Source organism: Ceratotherium simum, chromosome 12, assembly GCF_057802395.1.
Source record: "Ceratotherium simum simum isolate JZ-2026a chromosome 12, ASM5780239v1, whole genome shotgun sequence".
NCBI lineage: Eukaryota > Metazoa > Chordata > Mammalia > Perissodactyla > Rhinocerotidae > Ceratotherium > Ceratotherium simum.
In genome coordinates, this window is record NC_141911.1 from 58741575 (window position 1) to 58766452 (window position 24878).

At 35.6% G+C, this 24878-nt stretch overlaps 1 protein-coding gene across 10 annotated transcripts in view; it reads right to left on the reverse strand.

The window, feature by feature from the left end:
* BLTP1 (bridge-like lipid transfer protein family member 1) overlaps positions 1-24878 on the reverse strand; it is a 195274-nt gene that overhangs the window by 16798 nt on the left and 153598 nt on the right. For 4 of the 10 annotated variants that reach the window (XM_014784542.2, XM_087437662.1, XM_087437663.1 and 1 more), the window contains 15 exons: positions 24671-24871; positions 24347-24477; positions 22642-22765; positions 20677-20786; positions 19925-20015; positions 19305-19367; positions 16687-16940; positions 13533-13748; positions 12153-12333; positions 11405-11606; positions 9614-9775; positions 8955-9094; positions 7640-7841; positions 3095-3295; positions 1861-2040 (listed from right to left, as the gene is read on the reverse strand). In XM_014784542.2, coding sequence (XP_014640028.2) covers positions 1861-2040; positions 3095-3295; positions 7640-7841; positions 8955-9094; positions 9614-9775; positions 11405-11606; positions 12153-12333; positions 13533-13748; positions 16687-16940; positions 19305-19367; positions 19925-20015; positions 20677-20786; positions 22642-22765; positions 24347-24477; positions 24671-24871 — 2458 coding nt within the window. The remainder of the gene's footprint in view (positions 1-1860; positions 2041-3094; positions 3296-7639; positions 7842-8954; positions 9095-9613; positions 9776-11404; positions 11607-12152; positions 12334-13532; positions 13749-16686; positions 16941-19304; positions 19368-19924; positions 20016-20676; positions 20787-22641; positions 22766-24346; positions 24478-24670; positions 24872-24878) is intronic. The other 6 variants (XM_087437664.1, XM_087437665.1, XM_014784546.2 and 3 more) reach the window with 4 other exon arrangements.

Consider the following 24878-nt stretch of genomic DNA (forward strand, 5'->3'; position numbering starts at 1 on the left):
AATCATCAGGATGAGCTGGGATACAAACTTCCTCAAAAGTAGCTGCAAACCAAATAGCTGTGTGGCAAGCCTACTATTGTCCTTTTAGACAAAGAGCAGTGACTTGTCAGTCTGAAAGCGTTCTGATGGCCGCCTCCTGGGCTTCTGCTCAGAGCTCTCTGCTGGCTCCTGCTCTACGTGTTCCATATCTCCACCACAGCTTCTGTGGGATTTACACCAATGTCTCCCAAACCTAAAGTTGCTGGTTCAGCCTAAGCCCACATCCACACAACTGCCTACCAGACATTCCACTTGAATGTCCTATAGTCACTTTCTTCTTTATTTTCTAAGTTAATGACTTCACCGTCCCGTCAGTCACATATGTTAAAAGTTTGAGGCATCCTTGTGTCCTCTACTGCTCCTTACATAACTTGTCCTCCAGCTTGTGGATTCTTATATTTCTCTTGAAACCATTCCCTCTTCTCCTTTTTTACTGTTCAGGCCTTCATCCCCTATTGCTCAGTCTATCTCAACAGCCTCCTCAAGCATCTTTCCTCTCCTATCTTTCATGCTGCCATCAACTCTCTTTCTAAAACACCAATCTGAAACATCCTCCTCCTCTTTTTAAATGGAAACAGATGTTTATTTAATAATCCATATATAATTGTGTGTGTGTGTGGTAAGAACACTTAACATGAGGTCTACCGTCTTAACAGATTTTTAAGTGTACAATACATCATTGTCATCTTTAGGAACAATGTTGTCATCTCATTTCTTAGAAACCTCTCATGGCTTCTCACTGCCCAAAGGATCAAAACTCTAGTCTTTAGCCTGGCAAACAAGTCTCCCCCCAGTCTCGTCCTGATCTATTTTACTAGCTTTACCTCTAGCCAACTCCTCTCTCCCTCTGGCCCCAACTGCTTTGTACAACCAATTAAATGTTCAGTTATACCCGTGCTTCACCCTCAGTGAACCAAAGTTTGATCCAAAAGCATACTTTTTGATGCTTCTGTGCCATTAAATACCATGTTGCTATAGCCAAGAATATTCCTACATAATTTTGAAGATCTGGTCCAAGTATTTCCCTTGTGAAGCCTTCTCTGATCTCTTATATAAAACAGAATATATTGTTTTCTCTTCTTTATATAAACCTTCATTATAGCATTTATTACCTTGCAATGTCATTTATTTGTCTACTCATAAGACTTTGCCTTATCAATCACCTAGCACAGTGCTCGGCATAAATTCACCGTAAAATACACCTCAATATATGTTTGTTGAATGAATACTGGGTGGAGTGTACTTACTATATTTGTTTGATTAATAATTTTAAGTTTCCTCTCATACAGTACTCTGAATTCTTCAAAATGTTCCACATTCATTTAATTTTAAATACTTCAATCACAATGTAAAGAAAATGAGCAAGTGATTTGCCCATAGTTATATAGCTAGTTAAAAAGCTAGCAATATACATGCACACAATTCAAGATCTTATGACACCAAGTAAAAAATTTTTAACACTCATCCCTATTTAGTGTTTTAAGAATTTACAATTAGAAAATCAAATAAACAGAAAGTCTGAAATTTTACCAATTCATGGTAGAGAAGTGAAGAAAAGACGTTTTCAATGATTTAATTAGGCATATTTTGATCCTTGGGTGATATTTCTATATATTTATCTAGAAATCATATTTCTAACATTGATTACTTGGACTGAGATAGTATAGTAGGCTGGACTGTTTATTCCTCTCCTTTAAATCAATTTATCACTAAAAGCTTAATATTATTAAATGTATTTAATATTGAAACAATGTTATAAAGGAGGCCCTTATTTAATTCTGGAAAATAATATTTTAATTAGAAAACTGTAAAATTGAATACCAGATATATTTATTAGCGTAGTGTCCATCTTGCTTGCAGACTTGCTTACAGACTGACTTTCAAAAAATGAGGCACCTCCTGAACGCCTTATCCGAGACAGACTCACTTTTACAAACTCAAGGTTTATACTGAGTGAGTCTTTTCGACCAGTGACTGAAGTGGGTTCTTCATCCACATTCCCTTTAAAAAGACACACACACATTAATATATACACATGTATACATATACATACACACAACTATCTAGTTACATGAAATTATCCAATACGCTGGAATATGCCATCAATTAAAATCACTTCAGTGAGGTAAAAATTTAAGCAGAATGATCTATTGAGCATTAGCATTCCTAACAATAGTTTTAATAGGTTCAAGCCCATAACCATAACTGATGATTTTTACAACCCTTCTCCAACAAAAGCTATTATTGACGTGCAGTATATGCCTTCATTATTTGTCTAAATAAGTCAAGAGAGATTCACTAATATCAACATCACATGCTTTTTTAGTGGTAAATCTGTACTTTAAAATGCCAGTGGAGGGGCCAGGCCGGTGGCGCAGGCAGTTAAGTGCGCGCGCTCCGCTGCGGCGGCCTGGGGTTCGCTGGTTCGGATCCCGGGCGCGCACCGACGCACTGCTTGGCAAGCCATGCTGTGGCGGCGTCCCATATAAAGTGGAGGAAGATGGGCACGGATGTCAGCCCAGGGCCGTCTTCCTCAGCAAAAAAAGAGGAGGACTGGCGGATGTTAGCACAGGGCTGATCTCCTCACAAAAAAAAAAAAAAAAAAAAAAAAATGCCAGTGGAACTTAAGTTTGCTAAATAACCGACTAATAATAACAATAGTCTCATTTTAAATTAACAAACATGATGCACACACTTTAAAAATTTACTATTTATAGAATATAATTTCTTATACAAATAGACAGTGATTTGGTAAAACATTTAAACATTTAAGTAACATAACTAACCTCTTATATCCAAAGAGATTATTGTGCTGTGTATGTCACTTATAAAATATTCTGAGTTTTTAAATTCTTGTATAATTAATTTACCTGAATTATTTATTTCATATTTCTACTTACTATGTAGAGATAGGATAGATATTATCAAAAGGAAAAATAAAAAAAGTTTCTGATCTTATTTTACATCAATTATTAAAGGCATCATGATTTCTGAAAAGATCAAAGCTTGAAAAGTTGCTATAAATTTGAAAAAGACACAAACATGCTAAGTATACCTAATCCTCCTGATCCAGATGTGAGGCCAGAAACAGCAGTTTTTTGTTTCCCTGCTCCATATGGATGAAATACATAAAGGGAAAAGTCAGACATGCATGCAGTGAAGCTCAAACCAGACGAACTGCTGCTGGAACTGGTCAGATCTGACTGGCTACTGCTGTGTCGACTTCTGCCAAGAGGGCTGCCTAATCCTGACGAGCCTACAGTGAACACAAGAAATCCAAAATATTTATAAGCCACAGAAAATTTAAAAAGCCTGTTACTAATATATTCTCAAGAACCAAACATGACTTGACAATGGAAACACTGCAATATTAACTGGCCAATAAATTTAAATCCTTGAAATCAAAATGAGGACTTTCATGTACTTTCCAATTAGTAATTTACTCTGTAAACCAACTCTGTTCTTCTTTGAAACAATTATTTATACATATGATTGGCCAACGCCATGGTTTCCTGTTTCTTTTCTCCTTTGCTCCACTGGAAGCAGGCAGTGGAAAGGCACAGAACAGTTGGGGTTTAAGCAAGGAGAAGGAGAACAAACTGTAAAAAATCCAAATTATACAGTGGGAGTCCACATTTCAGTAGGAAACAGTGGAAAGAGAGCAAGGTACACAAATGCAGCAAGTTAAAGTTGTCTTTGTTTCAGAGAGCCAAGTGTTCTCATTGGCAACATTTCCCATGGGTGGATAGGCGAATTCCAAATATGCTTTAAACTTAAAAAATATGAGACCATCTGAATAGAGCATTTTTTTTTTAATTTTTTGTTTATTGCAGTAACATTGGTTTATAACATTTGTAAAAATTTCAGGTGTACATCATTGTACTTCTATTTCTGCATAGATTTGAATAGAGCATTTTGCTGATGATCCCAAAACATATATCTCCAGACAAGACCTCCTTTGAATTCATATATTGCAGCTGGTTACTTGACATCCTACCAGAATGCGTTGCAGGCATCTAAAGCTTATCATGTCCAAAACTTAACTCTTCATCTTTTCCCCCAATCTGCTTTTTCCCAATGTTTCCTATCTCCAGTAAGAGACACTTCCATACAAATAGCTCAACCAGAAACCTGGGAGGTTTTTTTTTTTTATCATCCCTCCCACTTCTAACTTCCTATCAAGCAATTTATCACCATATCATTTCTGTGTCCAACAACATATATCAAGTCTGTCCATTTTTCTCTCCATCTCGCTATTGTTCTTCTAGCCTAAGCAATTATCAATTCTGGACTGCTGAAATGGCCAACCACTCTCCCTGCTTCCATCCACTCTTGTTCTCCAATCAGCTGCCATATTGCAGCTGGACTAGTGTTCTAAAAGTGTAAATCGGAATCAAATCCACTCCCCTGCTTAACCTTTGAGTGGCTTCCCCACACAATCTGGCTCTTTTCCTTCTCTCTCAATCTTTCCCATGCCAGTCTACCCTTTATTCACCACGCTCCACTTATACTAGTTTTTTTTTTTTTTTCCCAAAGTTGCCAAACTCTTTTCTGCTTCATGGATTTTGTATTCTGTACCTGGAGTGTTCATTCCCCCAACTCTATGCTTGGCTAACTCATACTCACCTACTTCAAGTTTCCATTTAAAATATGCTTGTTTGCTTAATATCTCTCCAAATTCAATTTAAGTTCCACATTAGCAGGGACCATGTCTGTTAGCTACTACTGTATATCTAACCCCTAGGACTTACACAGATCTCAGTAAAGTTCAATAAAGATCCTTTGAAAGAATGGATATTGTCATAACCTCTACGTATCATTTATTCTCATCATCATTCTTTCTTGTATGTTTTATGATGATAAAATGATCAATGTTATTTTCTAAAAAATCATAAAATGTGGGCACAAAAAAATAGTTGCTCATTTCACATTCCTTTCACTACATGTTCCTAGCATAGTACATATATACTACCATAATAATTTGTGTTAATAATTCGTGACATTTTGTCCTTAAGAAAAAAGTGAATGTCCCAATAGAGGAATGGGCAAGGGCATATTTATCCCCCTCACTCAAAGAGCCAATAAAGTAATACAATATAAATTAAAATAATAAAATCCCACTTTAGTACATTATATTGACAATAATTAAAAATAAATTTAAAGCACAGTGTTGAGAAGAATACAGTGAACTTGGTATCCACACACACCTTGATGAGGATGCAGAAATCTTCTAGTCTTATTAGAGAGTAAAACCTATCAAACACTTTAGAAATATTCACTCTCTGACGTAGGAATTCCGCTTTCAAGAATTTATGCTAAGGATGTTTATAAATATTTATATACAAAGATATTCACCTCAATATTATTACAAAATAAAAAAGAAAATGCCCGGGGAGTCTCAAACATAAGATCAAAATGATGGAATGTCGGGGCCGGCCCGGTGGCGCAAGCGGTTAAGTGTGTGCGCTCCACTGTGGCGGCCCGGGGTTCGCCGGTTCGGATCCCGGGCATGCACCGACGCACCGCTTGTCAGGCCATGCTGTGGCGGCGTCCCATATAAAGTGGAGGAAGATGGGCACAGATGTTAGCCCAGGGCCAGTCTTCCTCAGCAAAAAAAAAAAGAGGAGGATTGGCAGATGTTAGCACAGGGCTGATCTCCTCAAAAAAAAAAAAAAAAATGATGGAATGTCATGCAGTCATTAAAGTTATTTTAGAGACAAAGATTTAATAATTTGGGAAAACCTATATATTAAATTTTAAAAAGTTACATAGCAGAAGAGATCATATTTCAATTTTTCCTGGGAAAAAGACTGTATCTCTACAAAAATGCTGGTTATCTATCATAAAGGAATACTATTTATTATTTTCATGTTTTTTTTTTTTTTTTGGTGAGGAGATCAGCCCTGTGCTAACATCTGCCAATCCTCCTCTTTTTTTTGCTGAGGAAGACTGGCCCTGGGCTAACATCCATGCCCATCTTCCTCCACTTTATATGGGACGCCGCCACAGCATGGCGTGCCAAGCAGTGCGTCGGTGTGCGCCTGGGATCCGAACCGGCGAACCCCGGGCTGCCGCAGCGGAGCATGCGCACTTAACCGCTTGCGCCACCAGGCTGGCCCCTATTTTCATTTTTAGTACTTTTTTGTTTCCTATATTTTCTATAATGAACAATGAGTTAATGTGACAATCAGAAAAATATGTTTTCAAAAACCAACACTACCACTCCGATACTTTGTTTTGATGACAACACAATTCCAGCAGCAATATTTTGGAGCTAAGTGCGAGACAGTGGGGAACTGCATTAGCAAAAACTTTAGTTCTAAAATATTAACTTCTTGCTTTCCTATTTTGTTGTGAAAACTTTCAAAGATTCACACAGCAAAGCAAATGTTTTGCTTTACCATTTCTCCAGTGTCTCCAGACATGCCAAATGTCCCCTGGGGGCAAAATCGCCCCTGGTTAAGAACCACTGTTTTAACGATAGTTCTCTTATCAATTCTCTCATCAATTTTCATTCATTCTAGTTTCTTTCTTTAAAAGTGTCCAATAAAATATTTATCATTTGCATTTGTGATCTTTATATGATTTTTAGGGCAGAAACGACACTGAGCTTTAACATAGTGAAGAGTGACTATCTCATCAGGAAATCATCAGTTCTATTTTAAAAACAAAACCTTTCATGAAACAATACATTTGATTTGCGTTACAAAGTTTACCATTAAAAAATATATACAGTCATGCGTCACTTAACAACGGGGAATACGTTCTGAGAAAAGCGCCATTACATGATTTTGTCGTTGTGTGAACATCATAGAGTGTACTTACACAAACCTAGATAGTATAGCCCACTACACACCTATGCTATACGGTACTAATCTTATGGAACCACTGATGTATATGTGGTCCCTCGTTGACCAAAACATCATTATGTGGTGCATGATTGTACATGCTACTTAATACAATTTTAATTCAGCGTGATAAGAAATCCTTGCAACATAACACTACATCTCTTATTTTCTATTTAAAACAGTGATTACTCTTAAATATAAAAATATAGCATAAAACATTCCAAAGTACTCGAACGTATTATTATATGACAGTTACTTCATAGTGCTTGTAGTATGTACATTCAAGCCAACAAAATGCTATCCAACTGCCATTCACTTGTAACAAAATATACTCAGAACTTTGATCTACTATAGATTTTTAAATAAATACTCTAATTCTCAAATATTCTTCTTTTCCAAATTTATTTATTTAGAAGTATATATTCATTACTATTAAAAATATTTATTTAAAAATAGTATTTGACTTGGGGGCCGGCCCAGTGGCGTAGCGGTTAAGTGCGTGCTCCGCTGCGGCGGACCGGGGTTCGCGGGTTTGTTTCCCGGGCGTGCACCGACACACTGCTTGTCAAGCCATGCTGCAGTGGTGTCTCATATAAAGTAAAGGAAGATGGGCAAGGATGTTAGCCCAGGGCCAATCTTCCTCGGCAAAAAGAGGAGGATTGGCATCGGATGTTAGCTCAGGGCTAATCTTCCTCAAGAAAGAAAAATAGTATTTGACTTTATACCAGTGGAATAAAAGAATGTTTCCATACCTGGAATTCCAGTTTTGGTAGCAGAAGTCTTTGTCCCACTCTGAGTAGCATTCCCTCCAGGGGATAAAGTCTCTGCAGGATACGCCGTTCCTAAAGTCTCCAGTTCTCCTCGGTTTGAAGAAAACACTAAGTCCAGGGATGGCAGCTTTAGCATGCACTCTACTCTCGATACCGGTAAACAGCTAAACTTGATCTGTGAGGGCTAAAAAGTGCAGAAAGCCAAAAAAAGGTTTCTAAGGACTAGATGGTTAAAAAATTTCACATTGGGTTCCAAAAATTACATTTAATTTCCATTTCAGTCCACATATATAAAATTTATTTGACACGTAAAAGGATTTTCTGTTTAATATCCTAGCTTTTTCAGACACATGATACATTAACCAAAATGTATTAAAAAAAAATGGTATCATTTTAAAAAATCTAAATATTTGAGGAGCTATCTCTGAGTGATAAATATTTAGATGTTTAGATAATTCAGAATGTTAAAGATGTTTATATTCATATTATACTTGTTCATAATCAAGTCTTTTAAAGGAAGTAATTTTCCTTATACTAAAATTTAAAAAGGCTGTTGCATTAATAACAAAAGTTTTATAAACTCTCAAGCCCTCACCCATTACATGTTTTCATTAGATCTTCAAAAAAGCTATTGCAGAAACAGATCAGACAGAAGCTCTTTTGGCCAAATTGCTCTTGTAGAAAACAGTTTGAACAGATGACCGTTAGTGTTGCTTTTATTCCTGAGATTGATTATAAGATTTTAATTGAGGGTAAACTAAACTCTCAAGTTTGGATGCAAGTAGTTTTCAAATCCTCCTTAATAAATGGACTCAATCAGATGCTAATATATACTCCCCAAAGGCCTATTGATAGGACTGCATTTTAGACTAAAATATTAGATAACTCATAGCAGAAATCTAACAAAGGTGCTATTGTGACTTTATATCTAAATTACACTTTAAATCTGCTCAAAAAGGACCATATAATGACAAGAAATACAGATGCCATAACAAAAAAAGGCATAAAATGCTAAAAGAGGGTTTTTACTTATATATTTTTATTTTTGCCACAAAAGTATGAGATCTAAATTTTGAAAACCCAAATATCTACAAACCTCCTCAGCAGAAAAGTAAATAAACACATAAAATTATACTTCCCAGAGGTTCAGGCAATCTTTAAGCCATCGGAGACACGCTAAAGGTCCATGAACTCAAAGTTAAGAAAACTTTAAAGGGAAATAAGGTTGGAAATGTTCAAATGAACTGAAGAAACACTTTTTTCTTTAAAACAAAAAGGAATAAATGAAGTAGATCACCTGAACTCGTACATAAACCACAACATCTACAGGGAAGGAAGAGTAAGCAGATGTTGAAGATGATACTAATGACGTTGTTGATTCTTCCATAGGATCTGGTATTTCAAAATGTCCCATATCTTCATCTTGTGAGCTGATAGCTGTTAAAATATTTAGTTTTAAGTTTTATTATTAGGGCAAGGGCAAATTATTTATGAAAAGATCCTTTTATGCTGAGATCAGGGGTGTGAACACAAAAACATTTACTCCTGTGGCCCATCATTCTATACGTCTTTTCCTATTCAAACCTCTTGCTCATTCCTCCAGAATTCGATTCCCCTGCTGCTATACCAAACACTGTACCAAGAAAACAGTAATTACGCCTTTGCCCTTAAGGAGTTTCCAGTCCAAGAGACACACTAATGAAAGAGCTAAGGATGTTAATTTTCTCATTACCTAGCTGTGGCTGTGGGAAAATCACATAATCTCACCAGGAGTTAGTTTCTTTATTTGTAAATGAGGACTGGATGATCTCTCAAGTTCTTTTTTAGTTCTGTAATTCTTTTACATTTATCATTGAATATATTATATAATAATATATGATAGCATTAAGAAATCCTTCTAAGTAATAGGACTCCAAAATATATGTGATGAGGAAGTAAGACTACGAGGATACTCACTTGTATAATTCCTCTCAATTGGTGTAATTGGGATAGTTTCCAGAGCCTTTTCCAGAAAGTCTAAAAGGCAGGGACTAATAACCATTTCTTCTGGCAATGACTGAAGTGCTACCCAGGCATATAATTTGGCTGTTTTTACTCCTCCACTTCCTTTTCCTTTGGCTAGAACAGTTACAAATGTGAGATGAATTTAATAAGTAGTTCCCATAAAACATACGGTAATTCTGTGAGAAATTAAAATTATATGACAGTTTAATCAGGCAAAGCACCTTATCCTTAAAACCATACAAGAATGTAATAAAAATAGTAGGCTGATAGAAATGATATATTAATGTCAGAATACAAAGATGATTAATGATGTATAATGCAACAGTTATTCCTACTTGCTCTAGGTCACAAATTTTGGTTCCATTTTTCAAATTTATACTTTGCTAAGTCTCTCATTAGCATTATTTTAGCATTTAGTCTCTCATTTAGCATTATTTTGTCCACTTAAAAAGTAAGATATAGAGAACTTTTGACTAACAATATTTTATGGCAAGTGAGGAAAAATGTCATCTCTCCTTCCTTCTACCTAACCTAAATATGTCTATGTCAGTAGAATGAGTATAATAGCTAACTTAGCTAATTTTGGCTTAGGTTTCCAACTCCAAGATATATTAGCTTTGTAAGCCTAGGAAAACATTCAACTTCTATGAGCTTAAACTTTCCTCATGTATAAAATGGGGATAATAATACCTGTCCTGCACTTAACAGACATAGATGTGCCTTGTCAATTGAAAAGTGATATAAAAAATATTAGGCATTATCATGGTTACTAGCTATTTTAAAAGATTTATATATCAAGTTCCATCTCTCAAATTTTTTCAAATAATTCTTGCCCAGTCTGATATTCCTTTTTCTACTATATACGTAAAGTATTATTGTGGTGTGGTAGCCAGATTCCAAAATAGCTTTCAACAATCCTTGCCTCCCGGAATTCATGCCCTTGCGTAGTTCCCTCCCACACTGAATAGGGCTGACCTGTATGATCAGTAAGTTATTGTGGAAGGGATGATATCTGACTTCCAAGGCCAAGTCATAAAAGATATTGCAGCTTTAGCCATGTTCTCTTTTGGATCACTCCTTTTAGGGAAGTCAGCTACCATGTTATGAGAACACTCAAGCAGCCCAGCGCAGAGGCCCATGTGGGGAGGCACTAAAGCACCACCTCATCAGCCATGTGAACGGGACATGACAGAAGCAGATTTTCCAACACCAGTCAAGGCTTCAGATGATTGCAGTCCTAACCAACATCTTGACTGCAACTTCATAAAAGACTGTTAAGTTAGATTCACCCAGCCAAACTACTCCCGAATTTCTGGTCCACAGAAACTGTGTTTGAGGTTATAAACCACCAAGTTTTGGGTAATTTGTTATGCAGTAACAGATAGTAAATGCAGTTAAGTCCAGTGTACTCTGTCTTAAATGTATAAGTTTAATGTTTCCATCTAGATCATAAGCTCCCAAACTTGAACTACATAAAACTTTTTCTAAATATACATAGATCTAAAAAACTAAGTAAACTATTTAGTATATTAAGTTTATTTTAACAACTAACAGTCTAAGGTAATATCAATTCAAAAAATAGCCAAAAATGGTTGTCCCACTCTTCCATATATGAATTTTGTACAGTCATTATAGCCAAGTCTATGTCCTTTTTGTGAATTTGAAACAAAGTCTCAATAGAGCAAGTAGGTGATGACTAAAAATTAAGTTATAAAAAAAATAAAGTATATTTTCCTTAAATACCTGAGGGAATAGGTGGGGGTTGGGGAGGAAGTAAGGTGTTAGTCTTGCTCTGGACAGTGCAGGGTAAAGGAGGAGAAGGAGGAGATGTTGCACTATCTTTCATACCATACAGCTTGGACTCTTTAGAGAGTGTTCTTGGCAAGGAAGATCCTCTGGAGGCATTAGGTGATTCAGTCTTTAGAGTCTTGGAATTGTAATGCAACTGTATGGAAACAAATAAACTTTCAAAATTAAAATTATGCAGATGAGGAAAGCCAAGAAATGTAGAAAAATGTGGTAGGAAGTACACTGGTCCAGGAGTCAGAAGACCCAGTTCCAGTTTTTACAAGTTAGCTTTCTGATCCTAGCATGTTTCTTAGCTTTTTTCCATTTTTAAAATTAGAAAGGTCATCCCAGGTATTATTTAAAATTCTTTGTAGCTTAACATTCTAGGATTCTGTGATGCTAGAATCTAAAAAACAATTGTTTAATAAAGTTACACTAGGCAAGGTTTAGTAAATATGTTATGAATAACAAGGTATAAAGAAGAAAATTAACTTCTGCCAAAATTTTGTGGAAAAAGCTGTATAAAAGATGCGGCAACCTGTGATTTAGACGTTCTATGTTCAGAATATGGCTACATTAGAGAAAAACATCGGAAAGCCTCATTTTAATTTTAATATAATCGGCGAAGGAAGAACATGTATGATAGAAAATAAACAGTGCTGCTAGTAATCCAATCCCTTATCCTAGACATTCAGGTTTTTACCTTTACATCAACTCCAGGAATATAAAATACTGTTGTTTCTGAGTCACTAGGCTTTGTCTGCAGAGATGATGGCACTTTCTTGCCAGTCATTAAATGGGTGGTAGAAGCATAATTAGTCTGAAACTTCTTCTTTTTTGAAGGAGAATCTTGATCTAAACTCCTGGAACTTCTATCATAACTCCTATAAATAGAAAAATGTTTTATCTTTTAGAAAAAGGACATTTATCTCCTTTTCTTTTGTTTAAAATCAAACATTTATACAGCAAATGGAATGTAATCCTTCATTTAAAAAGTTGAAAAGTAAAGCGCATCAGTGTCTCAGCTAAACTGATGAAAGCCTTGCACAGATGAAGGTTACGTAGTGTGCGCCATAACTACACAGGACAGTTTCCTTTGTTCTTTCCTGAGGTCAAAACTGTTTCACATAAATGATTAGGTTGAACCAAATGAAATTGCCCTTTATGTAGGTAAAAATAGCTGAGTATCAGCAATTTATTGGCTGGCTAATTATGGTTCAACCAAAAATAATTTAACAGTCATTCTTTTGATCATTACTACTAATTTGTAAGACTTTAACTGTTTAGAGTGACTTTTTATCTTCTCCTTTTATAAAAGTCTCATTAGACAAACAGACCATTTAAAAGTCTTTTACTATGGGAAATTTCAAACATACAAAAAGTAAACAGACTGGTATAATGAACCCCCATGGATACATCTCCCAGCTTCAACAATTGTCAGTATTCTGCCCTACTTGTTTTATCTACATTTGCACCCACTCCCCACCCACCCACTCGATTATTAATATTATTTTATAATAATTCTTTTTTAGATTAGGAAAGAAAAGCAAAACAAAAATTCAAAGAAAAAAATAATCTAACATTAAGCCTGTTTATACCACCATTTATTTAATGATGGAAAAAAATGGTAAAGTTGCAGTTATACCCTGAACATTCCAGTATAACGATGCCTCTTTGTGCAGTCGTTTCCCAATCTTTCTTATTTCTTTATGAAGTCATCAAAACTCTCAATAACCAAGATATCTCTGAGTACTGCACTGTTCTTTAAAATAGAAAAATGCACAATACCAAGATAGCGACTGAGAAATTCATGCTTGTTTAAAGGAGAATTCCAAAGATATAATTATTTTAATTAACAAATTTTTTAGAACCTAAATCAGACATCCATTTCTAGTTGCCAGAAAATATTACACTCTTGTTTAAAGAAATAGTATGTTATACAAATAACCACTCAAACATTACAACTATGATTAAATCTACATTTTGGGACATGGAGGGGAATGTTATGCTGTAATTCTGTGATACAAAAATAGTATTTCTAACAAATGCAGTTACATGTACCCTTTTCAGACCAATTTCTTACCTTCTAAAGCTTATATCATCATGTTCTTGTAGAAGCGTGGTTGGGTGGAGCACACATTTTCCACTATCAATTTCAACCCGTATATCAAGTTCAAAGTCAATATTTCTCTCTGTAGCTGTGCCACTAAGACTTCGGTTGACTGGTGCTGTTGGCCAGCGTTCTGTAAACAGCTGATGAACAGCAGCAAAGCCTGTTGCTTTTTTACGAGATGTATGTCTAAAGAAAGAACAACTGGTCATTACATTGTAGTAAAATGGGAAGAGTTTTTAACAAACTGTTTTCCAATATGTTATGTGAGCAATGGTCTGTAAATAAATTTTACTATTTTATAAATTCACACAAATTACTCAATTAATTCATACTAACTGAAGTTTCTCCTAACTTAAATGGAGTCATATTTTATTCAACAATTATGTACTGAATAACTATTATGTGCCAGAAAATGTGCTGGTGCTGAGGATACAGGCACAATCGTTGCTACGAAGGAGTCTGAATATCAGTATATGAACTATAGGCATGCCTCGGTTCATGATGCTTCGCAGATATTGCATTTTTTACAAATTGAAGGTTTGTGGCAACCCCGCATCAAGCAAGTCTACTGGCACCATTTTTCCAACAGCATTTGCTCATTTCATGTCTCTGTGTCACGTTTTGGTTATTCCCACAATATTTCAGACTTTTTCATTATTATCATATTTGTCATGGCGATCTGTGATCAGTGATTTTTGACGTTACTGTTGTAATTGCTTGGGGCGCCATGAACTGTGCCCATGAGACGGCAAACTTAATCGATAAATGTTGTGTGTGGTCTGACTGCTCCACCAACTGGCCATTCCCCCATCTCTCTCCCTCTCCTCGGGCCTCCCTATTCCCTGAGACATAACAATATTGAAATTAGGCCAAATAATAACCCTACAATGGCCTCTAAGTGTTCAACTGAAAAGAATAGTCACACGTTTCTCATTTTAAATCAAAAGCTAGAAATGAAATCAAAAGCTTTAGACAGGAAGGCATGTCAAAAGCTGAGACAGCCCAAAAGCTAGGCCTCTTGTGCCAGTTACCCAAGTTGGGAATGCAAAGGAAAAGTTCTTGAAAGAAATTGAAAGTGCTACTCCAGTGAACACACGAATGAGAAGAAAGTGAAACAGACTTATTGCTGATATGGAGAAAGCTTTAGTGGTCTGGATAGATCAAACTAGCCACAACATTGCCTTAAATCACAGCCTCATCCAGATCAAGGCCCTAACTCTCTTCATTTCTATGAAGGCTGAGAGAGGGGAGGATGCTGCAGAAGAAAGTTTGAAGCCAGCAGAGGTTGGTTCATGAGGTTGAAGGAGAGAAGCCATCTCCATAACAGAAAAGTGCAAGGGGAAGCAGCAAGTGCTGATGTGGAAGCCGCAGCAAGTTCTCCAGATCTAGCTAAGATAATGTAATGAAGGTGGCTACACCAAACAACAGATTTTCAATTAGATGAAATAGCCTTATATTGGAAGAAGATGCCATCTAGGACTTTCATAGCTAGAGAGGAGAAGTCAACGCCTGGCTTCAAAGGACAGGCTAACTCTGTTGTTCGGGGCTAATGCAGCTGGTGACTTTAAGTTGAAGTCAGTGTTGATTTACCATACTGAAAATCCCAGGGCCCTTAAGAATTATGCTAAATCTACTCCACCTGTGCTCTATAAATGGGACAACAAAGCCTGGATGACAGCACATCTGTTTACAACATGATTTACTGAATATTTTAAGCCCACTGCTGAGACCTACTACTCAGAAAACCAGACTTCTTTCAAAATATTACTGCTCATTGACAATGTACCTCGTCACCCAAGAGCTCTGATAGAGATGTACAATGAGAGTAAGGTTGTTTTCATGACTGCTAACTTAACACCCATTCTGTAGCTCATGGATCAAGGAGTAATTTCAACTTTCAAGTCTTAAAAAATACATTTCGTAAGGCTATAGCTGCGATAGATAGTGATTCCTTTGATGGATCTGAGCAAAGTCAATTGAAAACCTCCTGGAAAGGATTTACCATTTTAGCTGCCATTAAGAACATTTGTAATTCATGGGAAGAGGTGAAAATATCAACATTAACAGGAGTTTTGAAGAAGTTGATTCCAACCCTCATGAATGACTTTGAGGGGTTCAAGACTTCAGTGGAGGAAGTAAAGGCAGATGTGGTGCAAATAGCCAAGAGAACTAGAATTAGAAGTGGAGCCTGAAGATGTGACTGAGTTGTTGTAATCTCATGATAAAACTTTAACGGATGAAGAGTTGCTTCTTATGGATGAGCAAAGTGGTTTCTTGAAATGGAATCTACTCCTTGTGAAGATTGTTGAAACGACAGTGAAGGCTTTAGAATGTTACATAAACTTAGTTGATACAGCAGCGGCAGGGTTTGAGAGGACTGACTTGAATTTTGAAAGAAGTTCTACTGTGGGTAAAATGCCATCAAACAGCATTGCATGCTACAAAGAAATCATTTGTGAAAGGAAGAGCCAATCAATGTGGCAAACTTCATTGTTGTCTTATATTAAGAAGTTGCCACAGCCATCCCAGCCTTCAGCAGCCACCGCCCTAATTAGTCAGCAGCCACCAACATCAAGGCAAGACCCTCCACCAGCAAAAAGATTACAACTTGCTGAGGGCTCAGATGACGGTTAGCATTTTTAAGCAATATTTTTAAAAATTAAGTTATGTACATTGTGTTTTTATATGCTATTGCACACTTAACATGCTACAGTATAGTTTAACATAACTTTTATATGCACTGAGTAATCAAATATTCATGTGACTTACTTTATTGTAATACTGTATTCACTTTATTGCAGTCAGGAATCAAACCTAGGATATTTCCGAGGTATGCTTATAATATTCTACATTTTGGAAAAGATTTCATTTTTGCAAACTGTAAAATTTAAAATGCTACTTTCTAGCATTTATTAAAAGATAAAAGAACAGAAAAATAAAAAAAACAATGCCATATGGAGGTAAATTACATTAATGAACCATGGGTATGTCTCTTAGTCTCACTCTGGCTAGGCACATTAAGATTTTTTTCTGTGAAAATTAACAGTTATATATACAATGCTTCAAGCTCAGTTCTAGATTCTGAAATACTATCTAAGGATCTTAAAACAAAAACGCTACTCACGAGGGTTTCCTGGAAATATAAAACCTTTCCCTCTCATGGTCTTCATCCTTTTCATCCTTCTCGGAATCTTCACTAGTAGACGACAAGCTGTCGTCCCGTCGGCCCTCTTCAGGCTGGAAAGGAATGCCTGGTGAAAAGACTCCCGGAGTTTTGGGAGAACTGAACACGGAATATGATCCTTCACTATTTGATGAGTAATGGGATGGCCCTTCAATGGTTACTGACAAAAGGTCCAGTTCTGTCTCCTCTGGAAACTGATTGTAAAAAGAGAAAACACGAATCAGGTTCATATTACAAAACTCTTCTCAATTAAAAAAAAGAAAAAGAAAAAACATATGTTTAAACATTTAACAATTCTCTCAGAATTGAATTTCCTCACTCTGAACTAATACAAAGGTCAGATTCATGAACATATGAAATGGCACACCAAGGACAGAAGCAGAAAGTCAAACCACAGGAAGTCACACCACTGACATACTAAAAAATTAGAGTGAAATTTTACTTTACATAAGCATATATCATCATATTGATTAGTACATACTGTAATTCTTCAAAGCATAAGTTAAACATGCTATGGAAAGTGTGATCAACTGTAAATCAGAAGGGCATGAGAGCAATCAGTGACGGGAGAGCATGCAGTGTCAGTACAGAATGTACATCACGCTTGTAGATGCTTTCTGTGGATTTATCTTTTAAAAATGAGCCCCTAACAGGTTGAAGAAAGATGTGCAAATAGTTATGTAATCAAACATACTAATCAATCAAAGTTAAGAATGCTATATTATAAGGTGAATAGGTTCTATAACCACCACGTCACTAACGGATGATTGTACCAGGAGGCCATTGTATTTAAGTAGGTCAAAAAAACAACAAAATTTCCTATGACCTAATTTCAATTTCCAATTTTGAGAGTCGCTTGAATATCCTTTGAGAATGTGATAAGCCTTTGTAAAGTGTAACATGCAAGGTAATGTAATTTATTGATGTTACTATTAGATACATAGTGAAATCCTACAATCAAAATTTCAAACATCTGCAGAATCCAGCTTTCTTCAGTTTTTATAACATACATGTTTATTTAGTAAATAAGTAAATCAGATTTCATTTATCAGAATATCTTCAATTTTTAAAACTGTGGTAAGAATTTATGTAGATAAATATCCCTTTGTTTTGTATTTATTTTATATTTAACCATGACTTGATATATATTTTTTTTTTTTTGTGAGGAAGATCAGCCCTGAGCTAACATCCATGCTAATGCTCCTCTTTTTGCTGAGGAAGACTGGCCCTGAGCTAACATCTATTGCCAATCCTCCCCCTTTTTTTTTTTTTCCCCAAAGCCCCAGTAGATAGCTGTATGTCATAGCTGCACATCCTTCTATAGAAGTTGCTGTATGTGGGACGCGGCCTCAGCATGGCCGGAGAAGTGGTGCATCGGTGCGCACCCGGGATCCGAACCCGGGCCACCAGTAGCGGAGCGCGCACACTTAACCGCTAAGCCACAGGGCCAGCCCAATGATGTTTTGCAATTTATGATTTTTCTATACTATTTTTTATAAACAGGGTACACTGCTATTTAAAAACAGGACTTGAATCAATTCAAATATTAACGCATTTAAGAATCACTTAATCATTTTGCAATATATACAAATATCAAATCATTATGTTGTATACGTGAAACTAAAAATGTTTTATGTCAATTATATTAATAAAAACATAGACAGGAAAAAAGATCACCTAATTAGCAGAAGCCATTCAATTCACTGTAAATGATTTATTTCCAAGTTTGTTTCTAGAAAAAAGGACATGTTTTTCAAGCTCATTATACTACAATCTAACAGTTCTAAGACAAAATTCAGTGTAACTATGGGATATATATTGAGACTGTAGCTTAAAAGAGTGGGGGCAGGGAAACAAAATATATGTGGAATAGGTGCCAGTTTTTAAATGCAACTTAGAAAAGTCCTAGACAAAGATTCATATACCTAGGATACAGACACATTTTTAAAATTCAATTTTACTTTTATGACTTATATTTAGAGAAAATATTTGGCTCATAAAAATGTTAATTCAACTTATAAATGATTATGCGGTACAATTTCCACTGTTTTGAACATATGAATAATTTGTTAAGTAATTGCTTTTATATTTTTTTTATACCAATGACTCAAAAGAAATAACATTCATGATTAATTTGTTGTTCTAAGATAGGTTTGATTCTAGTTTGAATTAATTTGTTTTTTAAAGAAAAGATTTATTTTGTAATAGAACGTCGGGAAAAAGAGATTCACTTAAGGATTAGCAAGTAACTGTAGTAAAATTGCATTTTTGGTTTATGATTTGGTTGAGTTAATTTGGTAAGCTGATTTAGGCTTTTTTGAATTCTGGAGATTAAATAATTAATATTAAACTATAAACAAGTAAAGAACTAAAATATATTCGTGAAAGAGCTTATGAAATATACATGATGAAAAAGAATTCAAACGATCTTAAACCTGTATATAAAATATTTTTGAAGTCTGAGTTTAGTATGAAATGAGAGGAAGACTTGATGAAAGCAGATTTTCAGGGTGGATAATTAATTTTAAAGCAAAATTTATGTTGTGCTTAATAAGTACCTGAAAATACCCTTCCCCAGGACAGCTGGATTGTGATGTACTTCCCCATACTGGTTTTTTCAACTTAATTAAAATAAGAAAGTTTATAAAAATTCATGAAAAATAAAAAACAATGGTTTAAAACAAATATACAAAAAACAAAACAAACATTTTAACAAATTTTAACATGCTATAAAATTAGAATACAGCTTTGAAGCTGCCCTTTTTAATTCTGGTTTCTGCTATTATCTCTATATATTCTGAACTAAAACACATAAATAATAAAATACATAAAATACACAAATAGATACAGTATAAACATTCCATATTTTCATGTGTAAAAGACATAGTTTAATGTGGATTTGCACTTGAAATAAAAATTATTCAACAAAACATTTTTACCTAAGAGTAAGCAGTATGGAGTCTTTACATGTACAACACACACCTGCAGCACGGCTCTCAAATGATGGCACGTGGGCAGAGCCATGCCATTTGGTAATGTACAGACACTTCAACCATCACAAGCCACACTTTCATAGTAGGTTGGAAATAGTATTTCAAAATTGTATAACTTCTATAATTTTGTAATTACTAAAAATTATTTAGCACTGTTTATCTCTAAAAAATAATCTCTCTCTTACTGTATCTTGGATATTGAAAGTTACTCTGGGTCCCGGAGATGCTGCATCCACACGGATTTCGGGGAGCTCTTCAGTTTCTCCTACTCGAGAACTATATAAAGTAAAATATAAAGTTATAAAATATTAATGTTTGTGTTAAAAAAAATCCCTAAGCTTTATAAAAGTCTGATTAACAACATTAGCAATCTCTTTCTAAATATTTACCTTATCCAAGGATTGAAATTTTGATATTCCATTTCTTAACCTTTAGCATCCCATAAAAAAAATTCAAGGTTTTGATTAACCCAAGATTTTATAAAACTAAACCATATAAAAAAGAATTCATACCTCTTACTTTATAGGGCTCATTTACTAGTAAAACAGTATTTTTCTTCAATGATAAGTACCATTTCCATTTTTTCATATGCTAAATGTTTGTGTAATCAACTTTTCTAAAATGACAAACTTAGAGCAGCAGCTACTAATATGTACATTTTCATTTGTTTGGATAGTCTATAAGTTTACACACTAACTTGTTAAATAGCAATGTACTTCATTACTAAATGCACACAATGATTGTGGTATAAACGTGATAGAAGAATTCCTCAAATAAACGTCTTAGTTTGACAGTATCCACTGATATTTGACTAATACGTCCATTTTTGCAATTAATTTTGTAATTTCCCCGATTAGAACAGAATTAGTAAGTAGTGGACCTTAGTAAAGGAGTCAGCAATTTTCTTACTTGTTTCATTGGTTGAAATACATATTACCTTGCCCTTTCCATACGCTTAAGAGGTGGTCTTCCAGAAGCAGAAATGCTTTTCGATCGGCTATAACTTGGTTTATAACCCAAACCCCACTTATCCTTCAGGGAAGCAGCCTAATGAAATGGGGGAGAAAAAGGGTGACTTTAGGCAGTTGTTAATTGTTGTAATATCTGACTTCAAATAAAATATTCTACTATTGAACAAGTTAGCTTGTTTTCCCCAGGTCAATAACAAGTTACTTTAAATTGTGACTTTGAATGCCACTTAACAATATAGATGGATCAAAGGAGAGCAGGAATCAGCTACTCTTTAGTCCTAATGTCAATTAGTACGGAGGGCTGTACAATAAAAATATGAGCCACCAGCTAGCCTGAGAGAATAAAGAAAAGAAAAACATTGGGAGTGGGGATGAGGGGTACAAAAATAAAGTGAGAAGAAAGGAAATGATTAAAAACAAAAGAAAATGAAAATTAAAAGGAAAGAGGGAAAGAAGGTGGAGTGAGGAGAGACCACCAATTATCTGAGCTACACCCCAGGGCATCCCTACCACAGAACTCTACCACACAAAGGAAAGGAAGTGGTGACATGAATACTCTCCTTGACTCCAAATCCCTCTTCTCCAAATTGGTGGCTAGGGGCTAGATATTAAAAAGATTCTAATATAATGGAGATTTGAAATCCAAGAGTACTGGAAGGGAATTGGGGGGAAAATGCCAAATAAGACAAATGTTAAGACACAGATGTAGTTTCAATAATTTCCCTAATCCTCTCTACCTAGTTTTATTCCTGACAGTCAATTACAAAGTATTAACTACTTTGTAAACAGTACACAAGCAATATTTTAATTATATTGTATGATTGTTAGGTATACAGTAGCAAAAATTTTAAATACAGAACTATGCATTACACATCATCACTATTTATTACTTCAGAAGCCAGTGATGAATAACCCAAAGTGGATTTTATCTTTAATTTAAATAAATAATTTTGAACAGTATTCAAATGAGGTTGTCTGGGAGTTTGGGGGTGAGCAAGGAAAGGAAGGTCAAAAGCTGATGAGCCCTGAATCCCCGCACTTTTCCCCCTTCTTCTGACCCCAGCAGCTCTCATATAACCTGTTTTTTACGTATTGGAGTGCCATCCAAAAACCTTATTCTAGTAAAAAATGAAGAGTTTCGATTATTAACAACAACAACAACAAAAAAGTTAAGAACCTATTAACTTTTTTTTAACAGGTAATTTTTCCACTAACAAGACCACCTTGACCCAAAGCAACCTACCACTCTATCTGAGTAAGTTTTAGAATTATTTTCTGTGTATTTATAATATATCTATATATTTATTTCAACTGTTCAGCAATTGGACTAAATCCCAGAAAATGTGGTAGGTAGTGGGGTCAAAGATAACTAACTTGTTCTTTATGAGACTCTACCTCTAGTAAGGGCAACTCAACTTGCAAATAATAAAGACAGGAATAAAGTGCTGAGGGTACCCAGTGGCTGAGAGGTAAAGTCAGCTGTGGAGAATGAGGTAGGGGTAGAATGGACATCTCAAAAGACTTCACATTTGAGTTAGAGACTAAAAAGAAAAGTATGACTTCATGAAAGGCAGACAAAACACAGTGGTTGAGGGCACAGACTGTCTAGTCCCACTGCTTGGGTTGAGTCTTGGCTTCACTGGGATTACTAGCTGTATAACCTTGGTCAAATTACTTGACCTTTGTGTCTGTTTTCTCATCTTTAAAATGGGGAAGAGGGTTGTTGAAGAATCAATTTAATGGGCTGCTAAACATAAAGTGCTTTAAACACTGCCTGGTATATAGTAGACAGGAGACGTCCAAATCAGGTGGTATTATCACCAGCAACAGAGGAAGAAAGAGAACAACGTACATATCATCATAAAGTTTTGTAAAGTAAAAAATAAAAAAATATTCTGCTTTAATAAAATTCTGCTTTAAATGTTACTCACTCGCATACTGGACCTCCGTAATTTTTTACGAACATCTCTTCGAATGTCATTCACAGCAACAGATTCTAACTGTTGGTAACGTTGGATTTCCTGGTTTATGGTTCCTTCACTTGCACCTAATTTTCTGGATGTAAAACAAATATTGCATTTGTGTAAAGAAGTAACAAAGTAAGCTTGATTTTTATTTGCTCCTTCTTAATTCTTTCAATGAGCAGAATATCGAAGATTATGTATGCACAGGCCAAAATCCTCCATAAAGTTAACACTCATATCTGGCAAACTAAAAAAGCTCTAACATTTTAGGAAAAGGTTGTTACCCATTTCTGCATCAAGAGTCTCTCTGACAATCTTATGAAAGCTATGGACCCACTCTGAGGAAGAATGTCTCTATGTAAAAGTCTACATATAACTTAAGCCTCAGGTAAGATTTTAGGGGAGGAAGTATATTTTGCTTCAAGTCATTTTTTCCCCTGAGAACAAAACTCAAACTGTAATGTAAGTCAACAGGAAAATGTGAATCACTGTATCATAATTAATTTACCGACAAGTTTTTAGGTAATACTTTTCATTGCACAAAATACATATGTTTGTGTAAAGTCCTTGAATACAAAAAAACACAGGTGCAAGTATATGAAGATCAGAAAACATGAGGCGTGACTGTCACACTTTCCGGGAAAACAAGAATTTCAAAGTTTGGCAAAAAGAATATTTAGTCTTATGGAGGAAGCATTACATCATCAGTACTATCCAGCAAGCAACAAGGAAAAAAGAATTGCTACCACCTACTCCGCATCTCAACTCACCCTACCCCCACCTCCAGGTCTAGAGAACCACCAATATAGGCAGGCAAAAAACAAAACAAAACAAAACAAAACATGAACTTTGAATTCAGACACATACAAGTTGAAATTCTACTTTTTTTAACCTCTCTGAGGCAGTTTTCTCATCTATAAAGTTTGGATAATGCCATCTAATCTCACAGAAATGTCATGAGGATTAAATTGAGATAACATGTCAAATGCACGATACTTCATAGATGCTAAATTTGTTTCCCCTCTTAAAAATTTGCATTCCAGAAATACTAATGTTAGCAAAAGACTAATACATACATTTATATACACATGTGAAGATACATGTAAGTGTATACACACATGTAAAGACACGTACATGTGATATAAAGTCAGTCATGAACTTCTCAGAATGGGGAGTTGTGATGAGCACCAGACTAGGATTTCAGGCCTAACTTATCACTAATGAATTATGATCTCAGGCAAATTACCAAACTTCTCTGGACCTTCTTAATATTTATTTATTTGTTTGTTTGTTTATTTATTTATTGTGAGAAGGACCAGCCCTGAGCTAACATCCAATGCCAATCCTCCTCTTTTTTTGCTGAGGAAGACTGGCCCTGGGCTAACATCCATGCTCATCTTCCTCCACTTTATATGGGATGCCGCCACAGCATGGCTTAACAAGCGGGGCATCGGTGCACGTCCAGGATCTGAACCGACAAACCCTGGGCTGCCGCAGCGGAGCGTGTGCACTCAACCGCTTGTGCCACCGGGCCAGCCCCTCTGGACCTTCTTGATCTCATTTATAAGCTAAAGGAGTAGTACTGGCTCAAATCCAGTTTCCCCTACATTTAAAATACTATGATTCTATTATTAGGGAATACCAATATTAAATTTAAAATCATGATACATACTTAAGATCATCTATTACTTTGGCCTGTTCATTCAGTTCTCTGATATCCACTATACGCTTCATAATTTTTCTTCCTCTAAGTTCTCCTAGCTGGCTAGACGATGCTCCTTGTCTTCGATAATCTACAGCTTCCTGAAAAATCAAAAGCATGTCTGTCAATACCACCCTCAGGTCACAGAGCAAATCTATACTATCACAAAAGTAACACCTTAAATCAAAGGAAGCATGCAAGAATCAAAGCCATCTATATTAAGTAAGATGATTGGAGTTCTCCAGTGATTCAAATCCCTTCATTTTCATAAGGATCTATTTAGTTGCTACCTACGTTTCCCCATGAGTGAGCTCTGCATGCTTTCAAATGGGACTGGCTAGACTGAGGGGAGCCCAACATCTTGGGGTCACACAGATACTCTGCAGGAACAGAATAGCGCTGATGTGGGGGCGTCAGGCCTAGGAGGTGATTTACAAGTCGCTGCCCAAAGGTGAGTTTGTGGCCATCTCCACTTACTGAATTTCCATCTGAACTCTAAATG